This window comes from Neopelma chrysocephalum, unplaced genomic scaffold (assembly GCF_003984885.1).
Source record: "Neopelma chrysocephalum unplaced genomic scaffold, ASM398488v2 Primary Assembly neopelma1_75, whole genome shotgun sequence".
NCBI lineage: Eukaryota > Metazoa > Chordata > Aves > Passeriformes > Pipridae > Neopelma > Neopelma chrysocephalum.
The window spans coordinates 11,951,865-11,971,534 of record NW_020897736.1 but is presented as its reverse complement, the minus strand read 5'-3'; the positions used below and the strand labels follow the sequence as shown (position 1 = coordinate 11,971,534).

At 39.9% G+C, this 19,670-nt stretch overlaps 2 protein-coding genes across 6 annotated transcripts in view; both read left to right on the top strand.

Annotated features, from left to right (window-relative positions):
• Nucleotides 1-230: 230 nt before the first annotated feature.
• Nucleotides 231-9,172, top strand: LINS1 (lines homolog 1). Its single transcript, XM_027688266.1, has 9 exons — nucleotides 231-506; nucleotides 1,417-1,490; nucleotides 2,654-2,860; nucleotides 3,749-4,240; nucleotides 4,334-4,423; nucleotides 5,255-5,396; nucleotides 5,642-6,232; nucleotides 6,447-6,618; nucleotides 9,059-9,172. The coding sequence occupies exons 4-9, from the start codon at nucleotides 3,839-3,841 to the stop codon at nucleotides 9,066-9,068; spliced, it is 1,407 nt and encodes a 468-aa protein (XP_027544067.1). The 5' UTR covers nucleotides 231-506; nucleotides 1,417-1,490; nucleotides 2,654-2,860; nucleotides 3,749-3,838; the 3' UTR covers nucleotides 9,069-9,172.
• Nucleotides 9,173-11,131: 1,959 nt separating this feature from the next.
• Nucleotides 11,132-19,670, top strand: part of CERS3 (ceramide synthase 3) — a 46,646-nt gene continuing 38,107 nt past the window's right edge. The window contains exons 1-4 of one of the 5 annotated variants that reach the window (XM_027688269.1): nucleotides 11,132-11,646; nucleotides 12,133-12,277; nucleotides 13,333-13,472; nucleotides 13,948-14,087. In XM_027688269.1, the coding sequence (XP_027544070.1) occupies nucleotides 14,083-14,087 (5 nt within the window). In that variant the 5' untranslated portion in view covers nucleotides 11,132-11,646; nucleotides 12,133-12,277; nucleotides 13,333-13,472; nucleotides 13,948-14,082. Of the gene's footprint in view, nucleotides 11,647-12,132; nucleotides 12,278-12,813; nucleotides 12,946-13,060; nucleotides 13,146-13,332; nucleotides 13,473-13,947; nucleotides 14,088-18,326; nucleotides 19,660-19,670 lie in introns of those variants that run through there. The other 4 variants (XM_027688267.1, XM_027688270.1, XM_027688272.1 and 1 more) reach the window with 4 other exon arrangements.

Genomic DNA, 19,670 nt, shown 5'->3' with positions numbered 1-19,670 from the left:
GAGGCTGAGGGGCAGGGCCTGGAGTGAAAAGGGCAGGGCTTGTGTGTTGTGGGCGTGGCTTATCACAAAAGGGGCGGGGCCCTGAGAGCGCGAGGGGCGTGAGTGGATTGAAAGGGGCGGGACATGAAGGGGCGGGGCCTTGGGGCGCGAGGCGGGGGCGGGAGGGGCTGAGGGGGGAGCCCTGAGGGGGGGGCCCTGGGGGGGGGCCCGGGACGGGCGGAGGCGGCTCGGGGTGGGCGAACGAACGAGGGGTCGCCGGGCGGGTCCGCTGGGCTGAGGGTCTCGGAACTTCCTGGGGCGAGAAGCCGCGTTGTTGGAGGGGCGGAAAGGCTCAGATGCCCTCAGGAGGGGCTGTGGAGGCTCTGGAGAAGCGGCACGTCCGTGCTCGCCGGGTGTCCCTGACAGCCAGGGTTCCTCCCAGTGCCCAGCCTGCCATTGCCAGTGTGAGAGATAAGGGGCCATTGAGGTGCAGATTATTGAGAGATGAGCCTACGAAGTCACTGCAAGTACAAGTAGTTCAAAGTGTGTTTTATTTCTTAAATGCTTCAACCACTTCATTATAAGGAAACGCAGCACCTGCAAACTCCCACCCAAAAGTCACGGGCTGTGGTTTCATTTTGCCTTTTCTAATTTTTTAATGAAAAGAGAGTCGAGTTTTTGGATAGTTTGTTTTCTCCCACTTGCTACTCATGCGATTAACATTTAAGAGTATATACAACAGGGGAAAAATAATACAGGCAAAAAACTTGACAGTAGATAATTATGCCTCTTCGGTAATATCCCTGAGTAATTGTGTGTCATCATAAGCTGTTTTGTGTTAGTAAAAAAAAAAAGGGAAATGTGGTATCAACAGTGTTAATCCAGTTAAATTAGGAAGGAATCACCCTGTGAGGGTGGTGAGGCCCTGGCACAGGTTGCCCAGAGAAGCTGTGGCTGCCCCATCCCTGGAAGTGTCCAAGGCCAGGTTGGACGGGGCTTGGAGCAACCTGGGCTAGTGGAAGATGTCCCTGCCCATGGCAGGGGGTGGAATGAGATGAGCTTTAAGGTCCCTTCCAGCCCAAACCATTCTGTGATTCTATGAAATCAATTTGCATGACTTTCTGCTAAATTAAATATCCCACTTTGTAGAGATACATGTATTTTATAACTCTGATTTAGGATATTCTGGAGGTGTTTGCAATCACCATCTGAGTTTTCATCTTCAGTTCCTCATTACCTTTTCCACCAAGTTTCTTCTCTCATTCTGTTTGCAGCCCCGCTTGACTTTGGTTTTGACTTTAAAGCCTTATTAATCGTGAAAATAACATAAAGCAAAATATTTATTTGGGATTTTTTTATCGTCTGTGTAGTTCTCCTTTCTGTCTTTTGCCTGATCTATATATAAGGTTTTTGAACTGCTTCCTGTTGTTTATGCAGGAGTCTGGCACTGTGAGGCGTTACCTTAATTGGTTTTTAGATGCTGTCATGAATAACTCAGATAAATAATACAAGTAAGGGTTGCAGTTTGTCATTTCTTGTGTATGAATACGATTCCTTTTCTTTACTCTTCAGCTTTGAGCTTTTCACGGTGCTCTCTTGCCGTGCCTGAAACAAATTTAGTCCTTGTCTGATGTTTTCTCCCTCTTTGAAGTAAATTTCTTCAAAATAAGCCCCCTCATTTTTCATTTCCTTTTGTGACTTATGTTTGTGAGCTGTTGTCATGTGTGAGTGAGTGAGACATATCTTAGAGATGTTTTTATAAAGTAATTAATGGTAGAACATAAATGTGTTATGGTAGGATCAAGAAATCACAAACATTATCATGTGAAGGAAAATGTCCTAGAAAAGGTGTGAATCTCTTCTGCTTTAACCACCTGGCTGGACTGTGTGAATTGGTGCAGGAGATCTGTCCGTTTACCACGCAGGGTGATAATTCAAGTGGATCTTGAACACAGAAGTAAATGTGTTGAGATAATTTCATTTTATTAGGTATTAATTTAGGAAGAAATAAAACTCAAATATAGGAACAATAGCCTTATAAAATATTCACAGAATGATTGCTGCAGAAATGTTACGAGGTTTCAAGTCATAAATTTCCACCTCAAGTAGAATTCCAAAGAGATTCTGCAAACGAAGGAGGAATTTAATGCCTGAAGTATCAGATTTATTCTTAACATCTAAAATGTGGAATATAGGAAGGAATGGGGGAAGGGTTCTTGGTCCTATTAGGTCAGGAACATGCTGGAACATTTTGGAGTTTTCAGCTCAGCCATTGCTGGATGTGTCTTTAAAAATACCACACCTGAGTGAATCATAGGTCACTCCTGCAGGCAACTTCATGCTCTCAAATTTTACATTTTCTTCTGAAGGAAATGCTTCTGGATGGTGGAAGAAATGAGGAGTCTGAGTAGAATATCTTGGTCTAACTAATCCTTTGGGAAGCTATTTTGTCAGTATGTGCTTCAGTTGCACTTAAAAAATCAGATGGTAAAAATGCAGGTGTAATTCTCAGTGTTTGATATTCTTTTAAGAACTTATGAAGATTATAAACTAAACCAAAAACACCTCACATACTGACTTATGCAGTTTCATTTTTTTCTTATATACTGCTAAGAAGAAATAGTAATTTAAAATATTTGATCTGATGATGAATAACCTTTAGAATTTCTTGCAGGCTGGAAGAATGAGCTGTTTTCTTTGGTAAAAAAGGAGAAATGCTACGTTTAAATAAAAGCCAAATACAGATGGATGGCTGCAGGAGCCTGCCTGGAAGTCTCCCTGGTTGATTATGCCAGACTAGAGATGGCAATCCAAAAATCATGCAAAAGGAAAATTCCTATAAGCAGCTGAAGTCCCACTCCCAACTTCTCCACAGATAAAGGTAATGAGTTTGTTTGTTGTTTTTAATTAAAAGAGTTCTTGTTAGAGAACATGTTAAAACTGCCCTAAAAAGATAAATACTACAGATGAGCATTGCTCTTGATATAGGTGAAAAAGAAACCCTGATGTTTGTTTTCTGGGCAGATGGGATATCTGTCTGGCCGTTTACATTTGTGGGTGCTCACACTTCAAGGAGAGATTTGAATTCTTAATAGCTCTTCTTTCTAAGCTCTAATGAATGTTCTAGTGCTGGGATTAAAAGATATGTTCCACTGACATGGGGATAAAGGCTTTTTTTTTTTTTTTACCTTTTCTGAATATGGTTAAGTATTCTTATTGGCACTTAGTAAGTTTTACACTTTGTTTTGAAAGTATTTTATAATTTGCAACTTCGTAGTCACTGGGCCCTTTTAAGATCAGCCCCTCTTGAGCCTGAGTGCAGGGAAAATCAAGACTTGTCCTTTGGTTTTCATTTGTTTGAGAGATGTTGCCATTTCCAGCCTTAATGGGACACTGAACATTTGCAGTTTAAATTTTATGCCTGTTTTTGGAGGCACAAAAGAATTTAGGTTTTAGTAGTTTTAGCAGTGTAGAGAAAAGATTCGATCCAAGTTCTCGTATCTTTAGCAGTAGTCCCCAGTAACAGCAACCTTTGGTTTTATTTCCAGCAAAGTCATTTTGGTGTCAATATAATATTGGAACTGTAAACTTCTTCCCAGCATGGTAATTCTTCATTTTAATATCTCACTGGGACAGTTTTGTGCAGCTGAATTTGCATTTTCCAAGTAAGTTTAATAATGGTGGTATTAACTCTAAAAATGTGTGTTGTGCTTCTGTTATTTTCTAGTTGCTTGTTAAGTTCAGTAACAGCAAAATATTTTATTTCTAGGTAACTTCAAAGAGAAATGCCCAGTGGTGCTTCAGTTTTTATTGCTCTGAGTGGTGACATAGAGCATTTTCTGGAACATTGCATGCCCTCATGATGAAGATCTCCCTCCTGCAGCAGATGTACAAGGATGTCCTGGCAGGAATTCCCTTAGCCAAGGAAAGCCATCATTATTCCTCTTTACTTACTCTGAGTGTTGAGCAGCCAGCAGGAGGAGATGAATCCTGTCACCAGAGGCATCTCCCACCTCCTACTGGTGGTACTGGGAGCGATCAGGACGCTGATATGGTTGTCCCTGCAGCAGATGATTTATCAAACAGCTTTGCCAACATGAGCTCCTCGTTCTGTCCACGAGAAGTGATGCTGCTTCAGTTAACCCTGATCAAGATGATGGTGGCTAAAGCAGAGTCCCAGCAAATTGAATCCAGCACGAGACTGAAGTACTGTGAGATCTTTGTCCTTCTTCTGAAGGAGGCAAAAACTGACTCAAAACTGGTAAGCTTTGTAAACTTGTGAAGGATTTTTGTGAGAGAAGGAAAAATAAAAAGGAACGTGCCTTAGGTGCTTTTCCTCTCTACGTGTCCCCAGGTTTCTCTGCTCGCTCCTCACGATCAGCTGTTATCCCACATGGCTTCCCAAAGTTTGGCAGCTCTGGTGTATTTCCAGCTGAAGGAAGAGGTGAGTATGGCACAGCTTCATAACTGAAAAAAATGGCCAAATGAATATGTGCCTGCAGGTTTCTCCATTTGACTCTACAGCAAGTTTTTATAGTGTTTGTATTTTCCAAGAAACTAAGCTCTATTAGGAGCCTGGAATATGGAAAGCAAGGAGATCAGATGTGTAGCAGAAGTGTGGAATGTCTTATATATAAAAATCTGGAATTTCATGGAGCTCTTTTAGGGTAAAATGTGTGTGGATTACAAGAAACACTCTCTTTAAGGTTGCAGTACAGGTATTTCATTATCAATATTTTTACAGTTCCTTGATATTTGTTAGGTGATGAAGTACATAACAAGTGACAACCTCTTGGAAGCTAATCAAATGTTTTTCTGCATTTTCTTGTTTGAATATTCCAAGGGTTTTTTTGATGTATATTTAGTGAATATATATTGCAGCCTCCATAGTAGCATCTCTGAACATAGATTTATCTCGGAATTACGTTTGTAATATTTCTTGCCAAGTTGTCTGGGTCTGGGAGTTATGAATTCAGATATGATCTGTTTACAGCATTATCTGATTTTGGGTGGGTCCCATGGCATGGGGAGGTTTGGTTTTTCCCTTTCTGGAACATCCACATAATTTCTATTGCATTGCATGTGTGACTTCATGTTTGTAACTAGAGGCCTAAGTACTTTAAAGGCATTGGACAGAGAGATTGTTTCTACCTGTGTAGAAATGTGCCTACATTTGAATCTTTTTATTGTACAGTTTAAAATCGTTGATGTTATGATTTAATTTATTTGCATAGCAACTGGAAACATATGTGATTGTTTTTTGAATCATTCTTAGAATGCATTAAATGTCACCTGGCTCAGCTTTACTCTGAACACTCTCTTGGGATTTCCCGGGAATACCCCGGTTGCAGATTGTCTGTGGACTCTGACAGCGATTATCAAGGAGATCCTGAAAAACGCGGTTTTACCCAAAGCAGGTACTGGGGCGATTTTGTGACGGTACCGCCAGGGGGAGCAATATCACCTGGAATTCATCAGGAGCCGGGGCTCTGGAACACCCATTCCCTTCCTTTGAAAGGGGGTATAAAGTGCTATTAAAATGTACTGGTTTAAACACACTTAAAATCTGAAAGTAGTCCCAACACTTACTTTTACTCCTTATTCACTGGTTTATCTGATCGTGTTACACATCAGCTCAATAATGTGTTCTTTGTTGCCTTAGGGGTTTTGAAGAAGTTGTTGGCTCCTCTTGATGCTGTGCTTGAAGGATTTTATAATGCCATCCTGTTCCATCACTTTGACAGTCACCACTATACTTCACCTTATTCTGAAGCTACAACCAACCTGATCAGTTTTATAGATCTACTGGAAGCACTTTTGGCCTCCAGAACTGAACTGGAATTACCACTGAGGTGCCAGAGAGTGTTGTTTTTGAAAGTTTCCTATATCCTGAACCTCATTAGCTCATCAATTCCCTATGTAATCAAGAAGAAATTCATTTTGCTCCTTAAAAAATGTGTCCTTCACAAGTGTAGAGAAGATGCTGGAAGTGGATCAGTGTCCTTACAAGCCCTGCCTTTGTGTGAGGATGTGCTTGCACTGAGCAATGCTGTTCTGCAGGTTGTGACTTTAACTTGGCTTAATCAGATCCCACTCGATGAAAAGTCCAGCTACTTTGGGAGCAGTGAACCTGCTCCTGGAGATGATCCTCAGGGTGCTTCTGACCAAACTGTTCTCAGAGCCTTAAGTCTGGTTGTGCTTAAAGCACTGGAATTCAAGATTCACAACTCCGCAGCAGAAGCAGAAATCAAAGGTAACAGTCCTTTTTTAGTTTTGTTTGTCAAGCAGAAAGTTTTAAAGCTTTTGGATTTTGTAATCACAGCTCATTAAGGCTGTAAATAATTTCAGCTGAATTAGTGGTGGTAGGAGGGAGGAAGGAAAGAGAAGACCCACCCAAGGAACCTGTTGGTGCTGTGTCCTGCCTAACTGGTTGTCTCCTTGCATTTTATCCAATCCCTGCAATTTAGGGGGGCTGGAAACAGCTGCATTTGGGCTTGAAAACTTTTCCTGTTTAGAACATGTGTTAATACTTGAAATAGCTGAGCCAGATTGGGAACATCAGGCTCTTCTCCAGTTGGAAAAGAAGCGAGTCCATAGCACAAGCATCTGTTCAGGGTGGGGAACTGAAAGGAACTGCAGGTAACGCTCTTCTCTCTCTAACATGGAGGTAGAACTTTAGGTACCAATATGTATTTATTTTATTGAAAGTGCAAGGCATTACTGTCAGACAAGTAATTTAATGAGGCAAAACCAACAGTGTGATAGAAAGGTAAATAAAAATAATGAAGCTCCAAAGTAAGGCACAGGGAAATTATGGGACTTATCATGTAATCATAGAATGGCTTAGATTGGAAGGGACCTTAAAGATCAGCCAGTTCCAAGCCCCCTGCCATGGGCAGGGACACCTTCCACCAGACCAGGTTGCTCCAAGCCCTGTCCAGCCTGGCTTTGGACAGACTTCCAGGGATGGGGCAGCCACAGCTTCTCTGGGCAACCTGTGCCAGGGCCTCCCCACCCTCACAGGGAAGAATTCCTTCCCAATATCCCATCTAATCCTGCCCTCTGGCAGTGGGAAGCCATTCCCCCCTTGTCCTGTCCCTCTAGGCCCTTGTCCAAAGTTCCTCTCCAGTGCTCTTGGAGCCTCTTCAGGCACTGGAAAGGGCTCTGAGGTCTCCCTGGAGCCTTCTCTTCTGCAGGTGAATACCCCCATCTCTCTCAGCCTGGTTCCAGAGCAGAGGGGCTCCTGACTTTGGAGCCTTCTCCAGGCTGAACACCCCAGCTCTCCATGTGTCCATGGCACCCCATGTCTCCATGGCAGAGGTGCTCCAGCCCTTAGAGCATCTCTAGACTTGCTCCAACAGGTCCACATCCTTCTTATGTAAAGTGGTTGTGTCCTTCACCCTGACTGATGGGTCTGTCCCTTCAATTAGTAGGTGTGAGCATACCTTGAGCATTCCTCTCATACCTCCCTACCTGAGTGTGTTTGTCCTGAGCTCATGGATCAGACTGGGAGAAGGGCAGATGCCAGGAGGCAGCAGTGGGGTGGGATGGCAGGGAATGTGTTCCTGGGGGGAGAGGACGCGTTGCTGTGTCACCCTGGGAGCCCGGGAGCAGCCCTTCTCCCATGCTCTAATGAGGCACTGGGGTGAGGCTTTCTGCCTGAGAGGCCTTCCTGGAATCCCGGCTTCCCACTCGCCTTTTTCCATCTGGGAGCACATGATGCACTTCTGATGCTGTGCTGGGTGAATGTGGACGTGCAGATTCCATGATCAAAGCAGAGTGCTGTCCTGGATTGCATGGAAAAAATGGAAAGGCAGTTTCAGTTCAGTTCTGAAGCAGTGCTTCCAGTCAGATACAAGTGAGCATGGGCACTCCTGTATTTATTAGTTATGTCGCAAAAAAATTTATATTTCTTTCTAAACAAGGATGCAATTTTACAGCATTTTAAATGCACTGAGACATTTTAATACAAGTTCTAGATGTTATTTAAACATGTAGCTAAAGTGTTGTTTTACTTTCTATATTTTTACACTGTTTAGCAAGCCTAAAAGTCACTTTTTTAATCCGTCTGTGCAAAAGAGCCACAGACTTCTGTAAGACAGCTTCTGACACTTTTTCCAGATTTTGGAAGATGTTATATTTGTGATGTCAGTAGCATTCTTAAAGTTTTTAAGTATTGTAGAGATTATTTAACTTATGATCCACCTTCTGAAAAATGTATATATTGTCTAAGAACAAGTGAAAAGAACAAATGTAGGTTATATCTATTTTAGATGTCTTTGTGAAAATTCATTCTCAAAGAAAAAAAGTCTCCTTTCCAGATTCGTGACACAAAAATGAGTTCTTTAATTAGATTCAAATACCCCAACTGTCAAGAGGAATTTCAAGTTGAGAGGGAATGGTGCTTCTATTTTAGTGACATCAATTGAAGTGGTTAAAACAAGCACCAAAATTCTTTAATATGGTAACTCCCCTTTCAGGAAGCTGGTTGATCCTTTTTTTTTTTCCAACATGAATTAAAGTGGCTTAACTTTAATTCATTTCAATTTTGATAGTCACTTCCAGATAGCTTTGATTTATAGGGAAGAATTTCAGTCTGAATAATAACTATTAATAACAAAGACAATTTGATGTTCCTATTATTTGCTAGGAGGAAAAACAAATCTTAAAGTCAAACATTAAGGAAAATCACGTAGTGATGTGGTGAGTAAAACTGATTTCAAGGTTGCAGGAAGTTTTTCTCTTTTCTAGACATTGTATGTGTGCTGTGTTACCTCAGAAACTGATATTTAGTACCAGGATGTAGTACATTATTACTTTTGAAGATGTAAGCTTTTTGACTTAAGGGAGTCTCTCTAATGATTATAAAGTTATTTTTATGAGTAAGCTACTGCTCTAAAATGGCAAGAACTAACGTAGAAAATTTGATGCTGTGTCAAATCAGTTGAGCTAAGGAAAGATAAATGCATTCATGAACTGTTATTCACTGTTAATTTGAAAAATAAAAAGTGTATATGTTGTTTGGCAACAAAAAAACCATATAGCAAAATTCATGGTTACTTCTTTTTTTCTTTTTCAGGAGACTTTGAGAGTTCCATGTCCCAGCTGTTGGTGTTCTGGAGGAGTCACCTAAAGCCTTTCCCACAGTCTCACCCAATTGTACATCACTGTGAATGGCTCTCCTTGATTTTCATAGAGCAAGATGATGACATGTGGGAAGCTGCTAAAGCTTTATTACTCATTTATTTAAAATTGGATAGGTTAGTGTACTTTTTTTTTGACAGAACTGTGAAGAATTGTAATTTAGTGAGGCTGTTGTGATATAAATAACATTCCCATTGGTTACTTTTATATAAATCAAAGTTATTTTTCATAATTTAAAACCCCCAAACCTCAGGGCAGTGTAATAATGTGTGATGTAAGAGCTGATGATTTGTTTAAGTCTTTTTTTGGATTGAAACAGAGGAGTTGTGAAACAATTTCTTACTAAATACTTTATTATATCCTGTAATTCAGGATAATTGACTTCACACCTAAAATAGTGGTTAGACAGATATAAAGCAACACTGTTTTCTTACAACACAGAGTTAGACAAGAATGGGATCTTAAACTTCAAGAATTCAAGGACTTCTGACAAAGTTTCCAAGGATTGGGCCCATAGGAATTGTAGCTACTGATAAAAACTTAATTGCTAACAACTGAAATGTGTTCTTCATGGGTTTGTTCTGGACATTCAGTGCATCATTGTTGTTTAAATTACCATACAAGATATTATCCTAATTTATACAAGTCCCTCAAGCTTCAGGTGTGAAGATATGAAAGTAACAGAGACACACAATCCTTTTTAGACACTTAACTAAAGTAGGTCACTCTTCCAATGTGCTTAACATCCTGAAAGTGTTCAGGTTTACAAAATTATTGATATAATATTATTTTATAATATGTTAAAACACAGTTGATGTGTTGTACCTTTGATTATTCCAGGATGTTTCCTAAGGAGTAGTGCCCTTTAAGCCCTGCTTTAAGTGCCTTGGCTTTCTGAACTGTCCAATCTCCAAGCCCCACGTGCCTTCATTCCTTCTCATTCCGATACAAAAACTTCTTTTTTTGGTTTTTACTTTTTGACAAAATTAAAAAGAGCAAGAATACCACCTTCTGGACACAGCTTTTTTTAAAAAGAAACTTGTAAACTTCCACTTCATTGAGTGTATTTCTTGACTTACTTTCCAGGTTACAACACGATGCTGCTGATAACTTAAGCCAAAAAGAGGAGGACTCCTGGAACATCCATACTCATGCAGGTGGATATAATCCACACTGTATCTTCTTATTTTTTCTGGAAAAGATTGCATTTGATCCCTCAGTACTTCTAGATTTTTTGATTTCATCAGAAACTTGTTTTCTGGAGTACTTGGTAAGGTATTTAAAGCTTCTTAGGAGAGAGTGGCACCGGTTCGTAGATGTCTGTAACCATTTTGATACCAAACACGGCGCTTTGCAATCCGTGTCTCCTGCCGAGCCACCCCACCCCGAAGAGCAAAGCTGTGTGACTGATGAAGAGCAAAGCTGTGTGACTGATGAGAGTCTGCAAAACGCTGGTTGTGAACCAGCCCCACCGACTCCGACGTCTTTGTCTTCCTCTCCCGATTGCTGCGTGTTTACAGCAGAGCGAGGTGATAATGAAGCCGAATCTGACTCACTGATAAGCGCCGATAGCGCGGCCCTGCCGGGCTCCCTTCAAAGCCTTGTTAATTACGACAGCTCGGGAGACTCCGAGTTGGAATCAGATGGAAAAGAGTGCTTGGTAAACGCAAAGCAGGTGCCTGCAAACAATGAGGGTGAGAAGAGGAGAAGGGGAACTGGTTGCAGCTACACGGCTGATAACTGGAAAATCTGCGCGTCTGAAGTGTTGCCTCTGAAACAGGAGGGATCTCATCCCTCATCCTGTTGGACTCGTATGACGTCCTTGGATAACATCATTCCCCTAAGAATAATGCTTTATAAATCAACCAAGTGCTTGGAAGAGCTGCAACAGGCTATTTCTAGGTTGCAGAGAAGAAATCTTTTCCCATATAATCCGACTGCGTTGTTGAAACTACTGAGCCACATTGAGAAGATGAGGAAAAACATGAATCCACAATAATCCAAAGCGTTCTGGTGGGGTTTTTTTAACTAGTACACCAGGGAATATTTCCATGAGACTAATGACTTCTACAGCTCATGCCTCTTGCACTAGTCAGTGTATTTAACCTCAGGCAGGATAAACATGTTTTTGGTTGACACCTTAAAAATCTACAGTTGGAGCCAGTGATATGATCCATGACCTGAGAGTCCTGGGCTTATTCATGGTATGTATGTCACTGTACAGTATATAAGGATTAATTGTTAGGCATTCAAAATTTGATAATGAATGGCCGATGTGAAAGCACGTCAAAAATACATGATACTTAAAGTATTGTCAATTATACTTCATGTCATTCTGTTTGTGAATTCATGGCCAAATTGGTAGTGAATTATGCACTACAGGGTGGAGTTAATGCAACACTTCACAGAATACTCTCAGTTGGAAGGGATCCACAAGGATCATCGAGCCCAACTCTTACATGAATAGCCTGGACAGGGATCAAACCCACAACCTTGGGGTTATTAACACTGTGCTCTCAGCAGGTGAGCTCATCTCAGGGTCTTGACTGCTTAGAGGTTGAGCTAAATAAAATGGACAGTTTTGGTGTTTATACTGTGTGTTCAGCATCAATGCTTGGCTCTAAGTGCACTTTCACATGTATATATTACTTTAATTAAAAGAAAAGGTAGATGTGAAACTAATGCATAAATTGTCTAATTATGGAACACTTCAGTGGAGGATTATGTCTTAATTAAGTTTAGGTAGTGCAGAAGTGAAATTCCAACAGAATTTCCTGCATCCATTGTGCATTTCATGTAAGTATAGAATGTACACTTACTAAATTTGTTGATTCAGAAAGGTAATTAAAATTAAGTGACTCCAGTGCAGCGAGATGGATATTGAAGATACTAAATTATATCTTTTTTTTATTAGATGTAATTTGAATAACCTGAAAAGTGAGTGTCTGAGAGTTTGCTTGAGGGGAGCAAGTTCAGAACAGGATGCAGCTCAGTGTGTGCACTTTGCAGGAAGGCACCTTGTGTTGGGACATTTAAAGAGCAGCTTGTAGTGATCCTGTAAGGGTTGGGCAGAGGGAAAGTGGAATGCTGGAAACATCTCAGACCTCCTCAGAACTGTGAGAAGGAGTTTTTCTTCTAGGATCTTCTCTTGAAGGTAAGTGCTTGGTTCTCAATCAGAACAGAGCGTGTCCTCTCTTCCATTTAAGTAGCTATTTAGTGTTAAATTAAAATAAATACTGAGGTAAAACAAACAGTGTGTGGAGCAGGTGCCTGACTCACAAATCTCTGTGGCCATCTTCTAGTCTTGAGCTCTGAGCTGGTGAATCAACACTATTGGCAGGGGAAGAAAACTGGGTGAAGCTGATGGGATAATTTAGCTGGAAATTACAGTGCTCTCCAGGATGACAGTGGTAATCACTTGGCAGTTAAATGGGAAGGAGTGATCCTCTTCACTGGCCTGAAGGAGATCTGAATATTCTGAGTGTTCACTGTACTTTGGGTTCTTCCTGAGATAACTGTTGTTCAGAGGAGTGGGTGAGAATGTCAAGGAATGGAACCCTTTCCATTTGTGCCTGCAGATACTTAGTTAAGAACTCCCCTTGCAGTTGTCCAGGGTACAGACATGCCTGGTTTCTCTCCACTGTTTGAACTCAGTTGTGCTCTGGATGCTGAGTTGCTCATTTCTGTCAGGACTAAAATCCCTCTGGGCATATTCAAAGATGCAGCTCCAGACAACTTGGGAACTTTTCGGTTCAAACATGGGAAGTGCCTTTGGCGAGGTGGTTGAGCAAGTGTTTCTCAAGATCACGATTGTAAGAGTAGGTAGGTAGGTATATTTCAGTGAAATCTTTTCCACTATCCTCACTCCTTTTCTAATCTAGCCTTTGCTGACTAGTTTATTTAAACTGAGCAATTCCCTTGTTTTCACTGAACACAGGACTCTTCAGCATTTCTTGGTCTAGACTTGGCCAGTTGGAAGTACCTAAATTGCAACAGTGTTTCTCAGACACTGATACGATAAGGTGGGTGGGAAAGGTAAAATGGGGAGATAATTTTGGATAAGTCCTTGTCTTCTTGTTTATCATTAATTACTACAACTATCTAAATGTTTTTAAAGTAAAAAGTTTAGACATCTCAGAACAATGTGTAAAATTTAGCAAGAAATGTAGGAGCCACAGCTTGATTTTTTTTTTTTTTTTTTTAATACAGCAAATTCAATTGCAATCCAACTGTATGTAATTCTTACAGGCTGTTTGTGTGCCCAGTTGGTTATTAGTAGTGATCATTCCCACATGTTTCCCTTCTCAGAAAGCCATTGTTTTAATTCTCAGGATTTCTCAGTTGTAAAAGTGGGTAAATGTGGTTTGTATCTGGCAACTAGATACCTTAATGTGTTGGTGTTTTGCCATTTATGAACTGTAGGACCTGAGGTGGAGTTAAATCAATGTGAGTCAAGGTTTTTTTATTGTACTATATATTTTAATTATTATTTTATTGTACTATATGTCACAATGAGTGTGAGCCATGAAGATGGGTATTAGTTCTATATCTGTATTCAAAAAACCAAGCACAAGGAAAGCACCTGGCAAAAGAAATTGTATTTTAACCCATTGAGTATATAAGGTGGGATGCTTGGGTTTTGGTTGGGGTTTTTTTACAACCTAAAATTTTTAGGCAAAGCTGTTATTTCATTGCTAGAACAAATTAATTCAGCTGCAGAACGTATTACCAATGTAAATATTAGGAATTAGGTCATTACTAGGATATTGATGTGCCTTACCTTTGGATATTGATATCTGTCAACTTTTCTTGTATTAAGGCAAGACACAGAACAAATCAGGTGGCCTTTGTGGAGACAGTTTTCTATGTGAGGACTTACCCTGAAATGTCCACAGTCCCCATTTGTGCTGTTGTTTTGAGGATTTTACCTTCAACATCAATAGAATAAATTATGCTTTAATGAGGTAAGCAGTTGGCACTAGAAGTTGCTCACAGGATGTGCTTTTTAAAAAGAATATTTTTAACCTGAATGTTTCTAGAGCTTGATTGCAGCAGTTACAGCTGAATCCAGGTTGTGGTTCTTCAAACTGGATTTTCTCCAATAATTTTATGACTGCTTTCATTCTACTTTTAAGACTTGTAGTACAAGTTTTAATCCTGTAATACAAGAATAAAAACCAACCTTGGGAAATTCTATACTTATGATACCCTTGTAAAGCTGGGAATAAGGAGCCTTGGCTGTTCCCTGGTTTATCACTGCAGGATAAGCTTTGTTTGTACTTCTTGCAGAGCCAGTGTGGGATGGTGTCTGAAGTCTCAATCAGGGATTTATCACCATCTGTAGGAGTGAAAATATTGTGGTCATTACAGTGTTGCTTCTCTGTATTTTCCCTTAGAGTTGTCCAAAGGAGTTTGTAAATTCTTGCTGTATTTTGTACAACTCCTTTAGGCCACCTGGTTCCCTCTGAAGTCTTGTTAGAAGCCAACAGTGTGTGTCAGAGTGGATAACAGGCAGGCTTTTACTGTCACCAGCTCAGCATCAGGCATGGACCTGGACTTGGCTGAGAAACATCTCAGGGATTTAAGCTTTTCCAAGCCATTATCTTCTTAAATGTTGTGTAAATTAATTCATTGCTGTTAAGTGTCAGAGATGCTCTTTAATAGAGAGCTGGCTGGCTGCTGGCTCACAGCAAGGGTGGAAGGAATACAAGAATATATTTTATGGCAAAAATCTTGCATGGAGAATTACAATACCCTTAGTTATTGCTGGTTCCTGCTTCCCAGAACATGAGTTTTGTCAGTCAGCAGTGTCCTTTTAGGAGGAAGATTGGGAAAAAATGTGAAATGTCTGAAAGTAGCACACACAACCTCAAAAGTGAGCAGTGCTGACTGTTGGCTCCCTTAAAGTTTGTAGGGAAGGTTTCCATGTACACATCCTGAAATTCTGTCAGGAGTTGTAGCTTCCAATTGGAGTTGTCCAAGGATCTGTCCCATCTCATCCTGGTGCTAAAGAGTTGAAACCTGATCACTTTTTATGGAGTTTAAAAGAAGTTCCAAATGCCCATGGCTAATTAGAAAGAAGTAATAGCTACATATTAAAAAATGAATAATAATTTTAAGTCTATTTTGAAAAAATAGAGTATATTGATCAAGTAAGAAAGATTTGTTGTGAAATGACAAACCCCAGTGTCCTTATTTCTTTGCTTGCTGATTTTATCTTCAAATATAACCTTCAAATGGGTTTGTCAGCTCTTAGAATAACTTTGTCACTGCAGAACTTTTATGGCTCTTTACTGTTGGGGTTTAACTGAAACAGAAATTAATGTTTTCTGGAAACTTACCTGCAGTACTTGGTTTCCTTGATGGTATTTATATACTACAGGAAAATCATGTGTGAAAGCAGTGTTCTCCTTCTGACTTTCTGTGAGAGTTGGGTGAAGATGCATTGAGCAGCAAATGTAAAACTCAACCAATTTTTTCTAAAATTATTTATCTCCTTGAGAGAAAATCTGGTACTTGGTCACCTTCAACAGAGCATTGGTCCCTCTAAAGGAGTATTTCTTCACTCAGCTAAAATTATTGACCATCACGATGCCCATGTTTCCTGGATTTGTCATTTAGGAGCTGCTGCAGAGGTGGGAATTGCTGGGTGTGAAGCATCAAAGGAGTTGCCTTTCAGTTGCACCAAGCAAATGCTTATATTTTGTGTTCTCTGTGGGTGGATCAAGATTGATGCTCCAAGAGTCTCCCAGGAATGTAATCAAATGTTTGCAGCATTGTCTTACCTGCAAGTGTTACAAATTGTTGAGGTTTATTTTCATACAGTTGTTAAACCAGTGCTTCTAGCTCCAAGGATCAACAAGGCATCTTTTTTTAATCTTGTGTTATTTGGACTATTGGAAATGAATTAAGAAACTCTCTGAATTGATTGGATTAATTGTTAAATCTCTTAGTGTTGCAGACAGAAGATTCTGTGTATTAGTCTCCTGCATCTTAAGATAGGAGTGTTATTTGGGGGAATACAGTATCTGGAGTGGAAAGGATGAATTATAGAAGTCAATCCTTAGATAGATAGATAGATATAGACAGATATATATGTTATTTTTTTTTTGCTTTGTAAGCACCCAAAGTTACTCTTCTTGCTAAATTTACCTTTTCAAATATATTGGAACAAACCCAGTGCAAGTACTTTCTATAGCTGTGCAGTTATATCCGAATTGCTGTGGTGTTTCTGGTTGCTGGAAAGGGGGATTTGACAAGTATGGACAAGTTGATTGCTAAACTGAGGGGAAAGAAAAAAAACTCCTCACCAAGGATAATTTAAAGACAAAACAGGACCAGGGTTTTGCATAAAGCAAGCCAACTAAATCATGTGTACATCTCTGTGCCTCTGGGTTTGAGAGGATTGTTCCTTCCTGTCCAGGAGGGTTATGATACACTGTGTGTTCAGGATTTAAATTAAACACAGCCCAGGGTTTGGAGCTTGAAAGAGGGAGTATAATTGTGGTGTTCCTGCCCCTCAATTGAGTGTGTGAGAGAAGCTGGTTACAAGGCAGTCCCCAGGGAATGTCAATGTCTTTTCCTGGAGCCTTTTTCCTAAGGCATATCCAAAGCCTATGGCAGCTCGGATCAGCAGTAGAGTGTGATGGTGTTCCTTCACTTCACTTTCTCCTTCCAGGATTGCTGCTGACATCCTCTCTTTATCCAGTTGTCATCTTCCTTCTTATTATTAAAGCCCAGATTGTCAAAGTAGTGAGTTTTCTAATTCTGACTAAAATTCACAGGAACCAAGTTCTGAAACGATAATTTTAAAAAATTTGAGAGTTTCAAAGATTTCAACCTATGTGTTCAAATAATGTCTCCTGATTTAGTCCTGCAGTGGCATTCATGGGTGATAAGTATTTATTACCTTAATGCTTGCTGTGTTCAAAATCAGGTATCTAGTCTTCAACTATGACAGAATGCATTACTAATTAATTAATAACGAAGCCGCTCCTCAGTGAACATCTCCCTGTAAGGATCTGGATTATGAATTGGGTCATACTGGTAAGAAAGGGCTTAAGGAAAAAGCTTTCTGAGAGATTGTAAATAGACTTTTTTATCCCTTTTTATGTAAGGAAAGGTTGGTATATTAGAAGAAGGTTTGAATTCCTGTGGAGAGGAGCTTAGTTTTTAAACTACAGAGTGCAAGGTTGTGAGTTATGATATTGATGTCCTTGGAATGATTAATTTTCTGGTATTTATTGAGTTTTGAGGAGTAAAAATATATAGGAATGTCAAGTTTTTCTACTTTAATCTTGAAGGAATGGCAAGCAGGTGGGATCCACTGGTGGTGAAAAGAGAATTCAGAGGCCAAATTATTAGTTTTGTATCAAATTGATTCCTACTCTTTCTCCATGTATACATATGGCTGAGATTTGATTAACTGTCTGCTATTGAGATAATCAATTAGCAAAAACAGTTTGGCACTAATAGCAGTATATTTAGAACATTTTTTTTGGCTCCCCAGATTAATTCAAGGGGTTTTTTATATGAAAGAAAACAAAAGAAACCCTTAGGGGTTTGGGGGATGGTTTTGGTGTGGTTTTTTTCTTCTTCCCCCTTCAGGTACCAGCACACACAACAGCTCTGATTGTAGAAGTTTAAGGTTTAATACTGTCTCAAAGATTTGCCAACAGGGTTTTCCCTACTGAGAAAGTTAACTAATACCATTAACTCTCTTATGTAACTGCTTGGAAGCTCAAAGGAGAGCTCACACCCAGTGGATTCACTGTAATTTATTGTATCTGTTTAACTGGCTGGAAAATACAGAGGTGAATTGTGACATTTTGTGAAAGAAGTGAATTTTTCTTGTTTTGTTCTAATACTCTTTTTTACTGAGAACTTATACATAATTTCCAGCGATATGTAAAATAATTGAGGCAAACCCATGCCCCCATTATCTAGTTATATTTAGTTATATTATTATATTTGGTTATATTTAATTTTCCAGTGATTGAGTAGCTGTTCTGCTGCAAGTAAGGAGTAGTAACACTTAGATTGTTAAATTTTCTCATGGAGATGTACAGACTAAGGTGGTTTTTTGTTTGATTTCATTTTTTTTTTGCAGCATTCAAATTGAAGATACCTGAAGGGTAAGCACTATGAAAGTGCAGTGGTAATTGCCAGGCCAGTGGGCACTTTGATCAAGAGGGTATGGTTACATGGCATTTACCATGGAATATCTTTAATCTTGTAATAGCCTCCTTCATAGGTGGTGAGTGCTACCCAACAAATGCTCCTCAGAAAGGATGAACATGTTTTCCCATTTATTTTTTTGATAGCAGTCCCACACTTGCTCCAGTCAAACAAACTTGTTTTTTGCTGTTTACTGTAACAGTGAAGAAATTGTGGATTTAGGCATAAGAAAGGTGTTGCTGCCAGTTGGCTATTCCATTACTGGCACAGGATTAGCCAAGTGATATATGAATCAGCTTGCTCTAGGCTTTCCTAATTGGCAGAGGGTTCCTAAATCTTCTGCTTGGTTCATAGCAGTGGTTTGTTCAGATGTGGGAAATTATGGAGATCATTTAAAGCAACAGCAAAGCCAAAATCCTTTCTGAAATAATCCTTCATGTTTAATGCATCTCTGGTGCATCAGGTGATTGAATACTGCTCCCAGTTTTATGGAAGGACCAAAGACCTGCAATAGCTGTGAGATACAATACCTCAAAGAAAAAAATGAACCTGTGGGAGCAAATCCACACTTTGGGGGGAAATAAATGAACAGGATCCAAATATTGCCTGGGTCACATCTCCTTTCACTGCAGGCTTATAGATTGAAATGAAAGTTTCAATATGCTCCAAAGGAGTTGTGGAAATGAAGGCCTTGGGGGGGGGGATGCTCTCTAGAGTTATTTCCATTGACACCATCTGTGGTTTGGGAAGTCTTGGAGCCCAAACCAGTGAAGGCTGGGAGCATTATCAGTTACTGTTTCATGTTTCTTCTGTTCTTGTGCTCCCATGTCATGGGTTGATGTTTGCTGACTGCAGAGCAGAAGAAAGGGCTAATAAGAGGTTTTCTTCTCCCTTTCCAACAATATTCTGCCCACCAGAATGCAAAGTAATGCCAACCCTCCTGAAAGCTGTTATTTAGTATTTGAAATTGTTGAGAGCTGCTGAGGAGTGACTTTCATCCTGATTCCTTAGTCATGGAATTAAAAAAAAAAATTAAAAATCACATAGGTTAAAGTAAAACTGATGTGTTTATATGGGATCTCTAACCAAACACACACTCAATGTGTGCTTTCCTCAGAAATTCCATTTTATATATTTTGAGGAACTGGAACACTACTTGTAAAACATTCGGTGGATTGAGGCTGGAAATATTGCTGAGACTGGTCAATAGGAGCAGAAGCCTTTCTCTACCTTTATTTAAAACCCCACACTTGATCTAATAACACCTCTAAAAACTGTCAGAGTGAAGGGATGTGTTTGGCGTTTCCTGCCCCCTCAGAGGCGCCGCATCCTCCGGGAGCGCGTGTGGAGCAACACAAGGTGAGACAAAT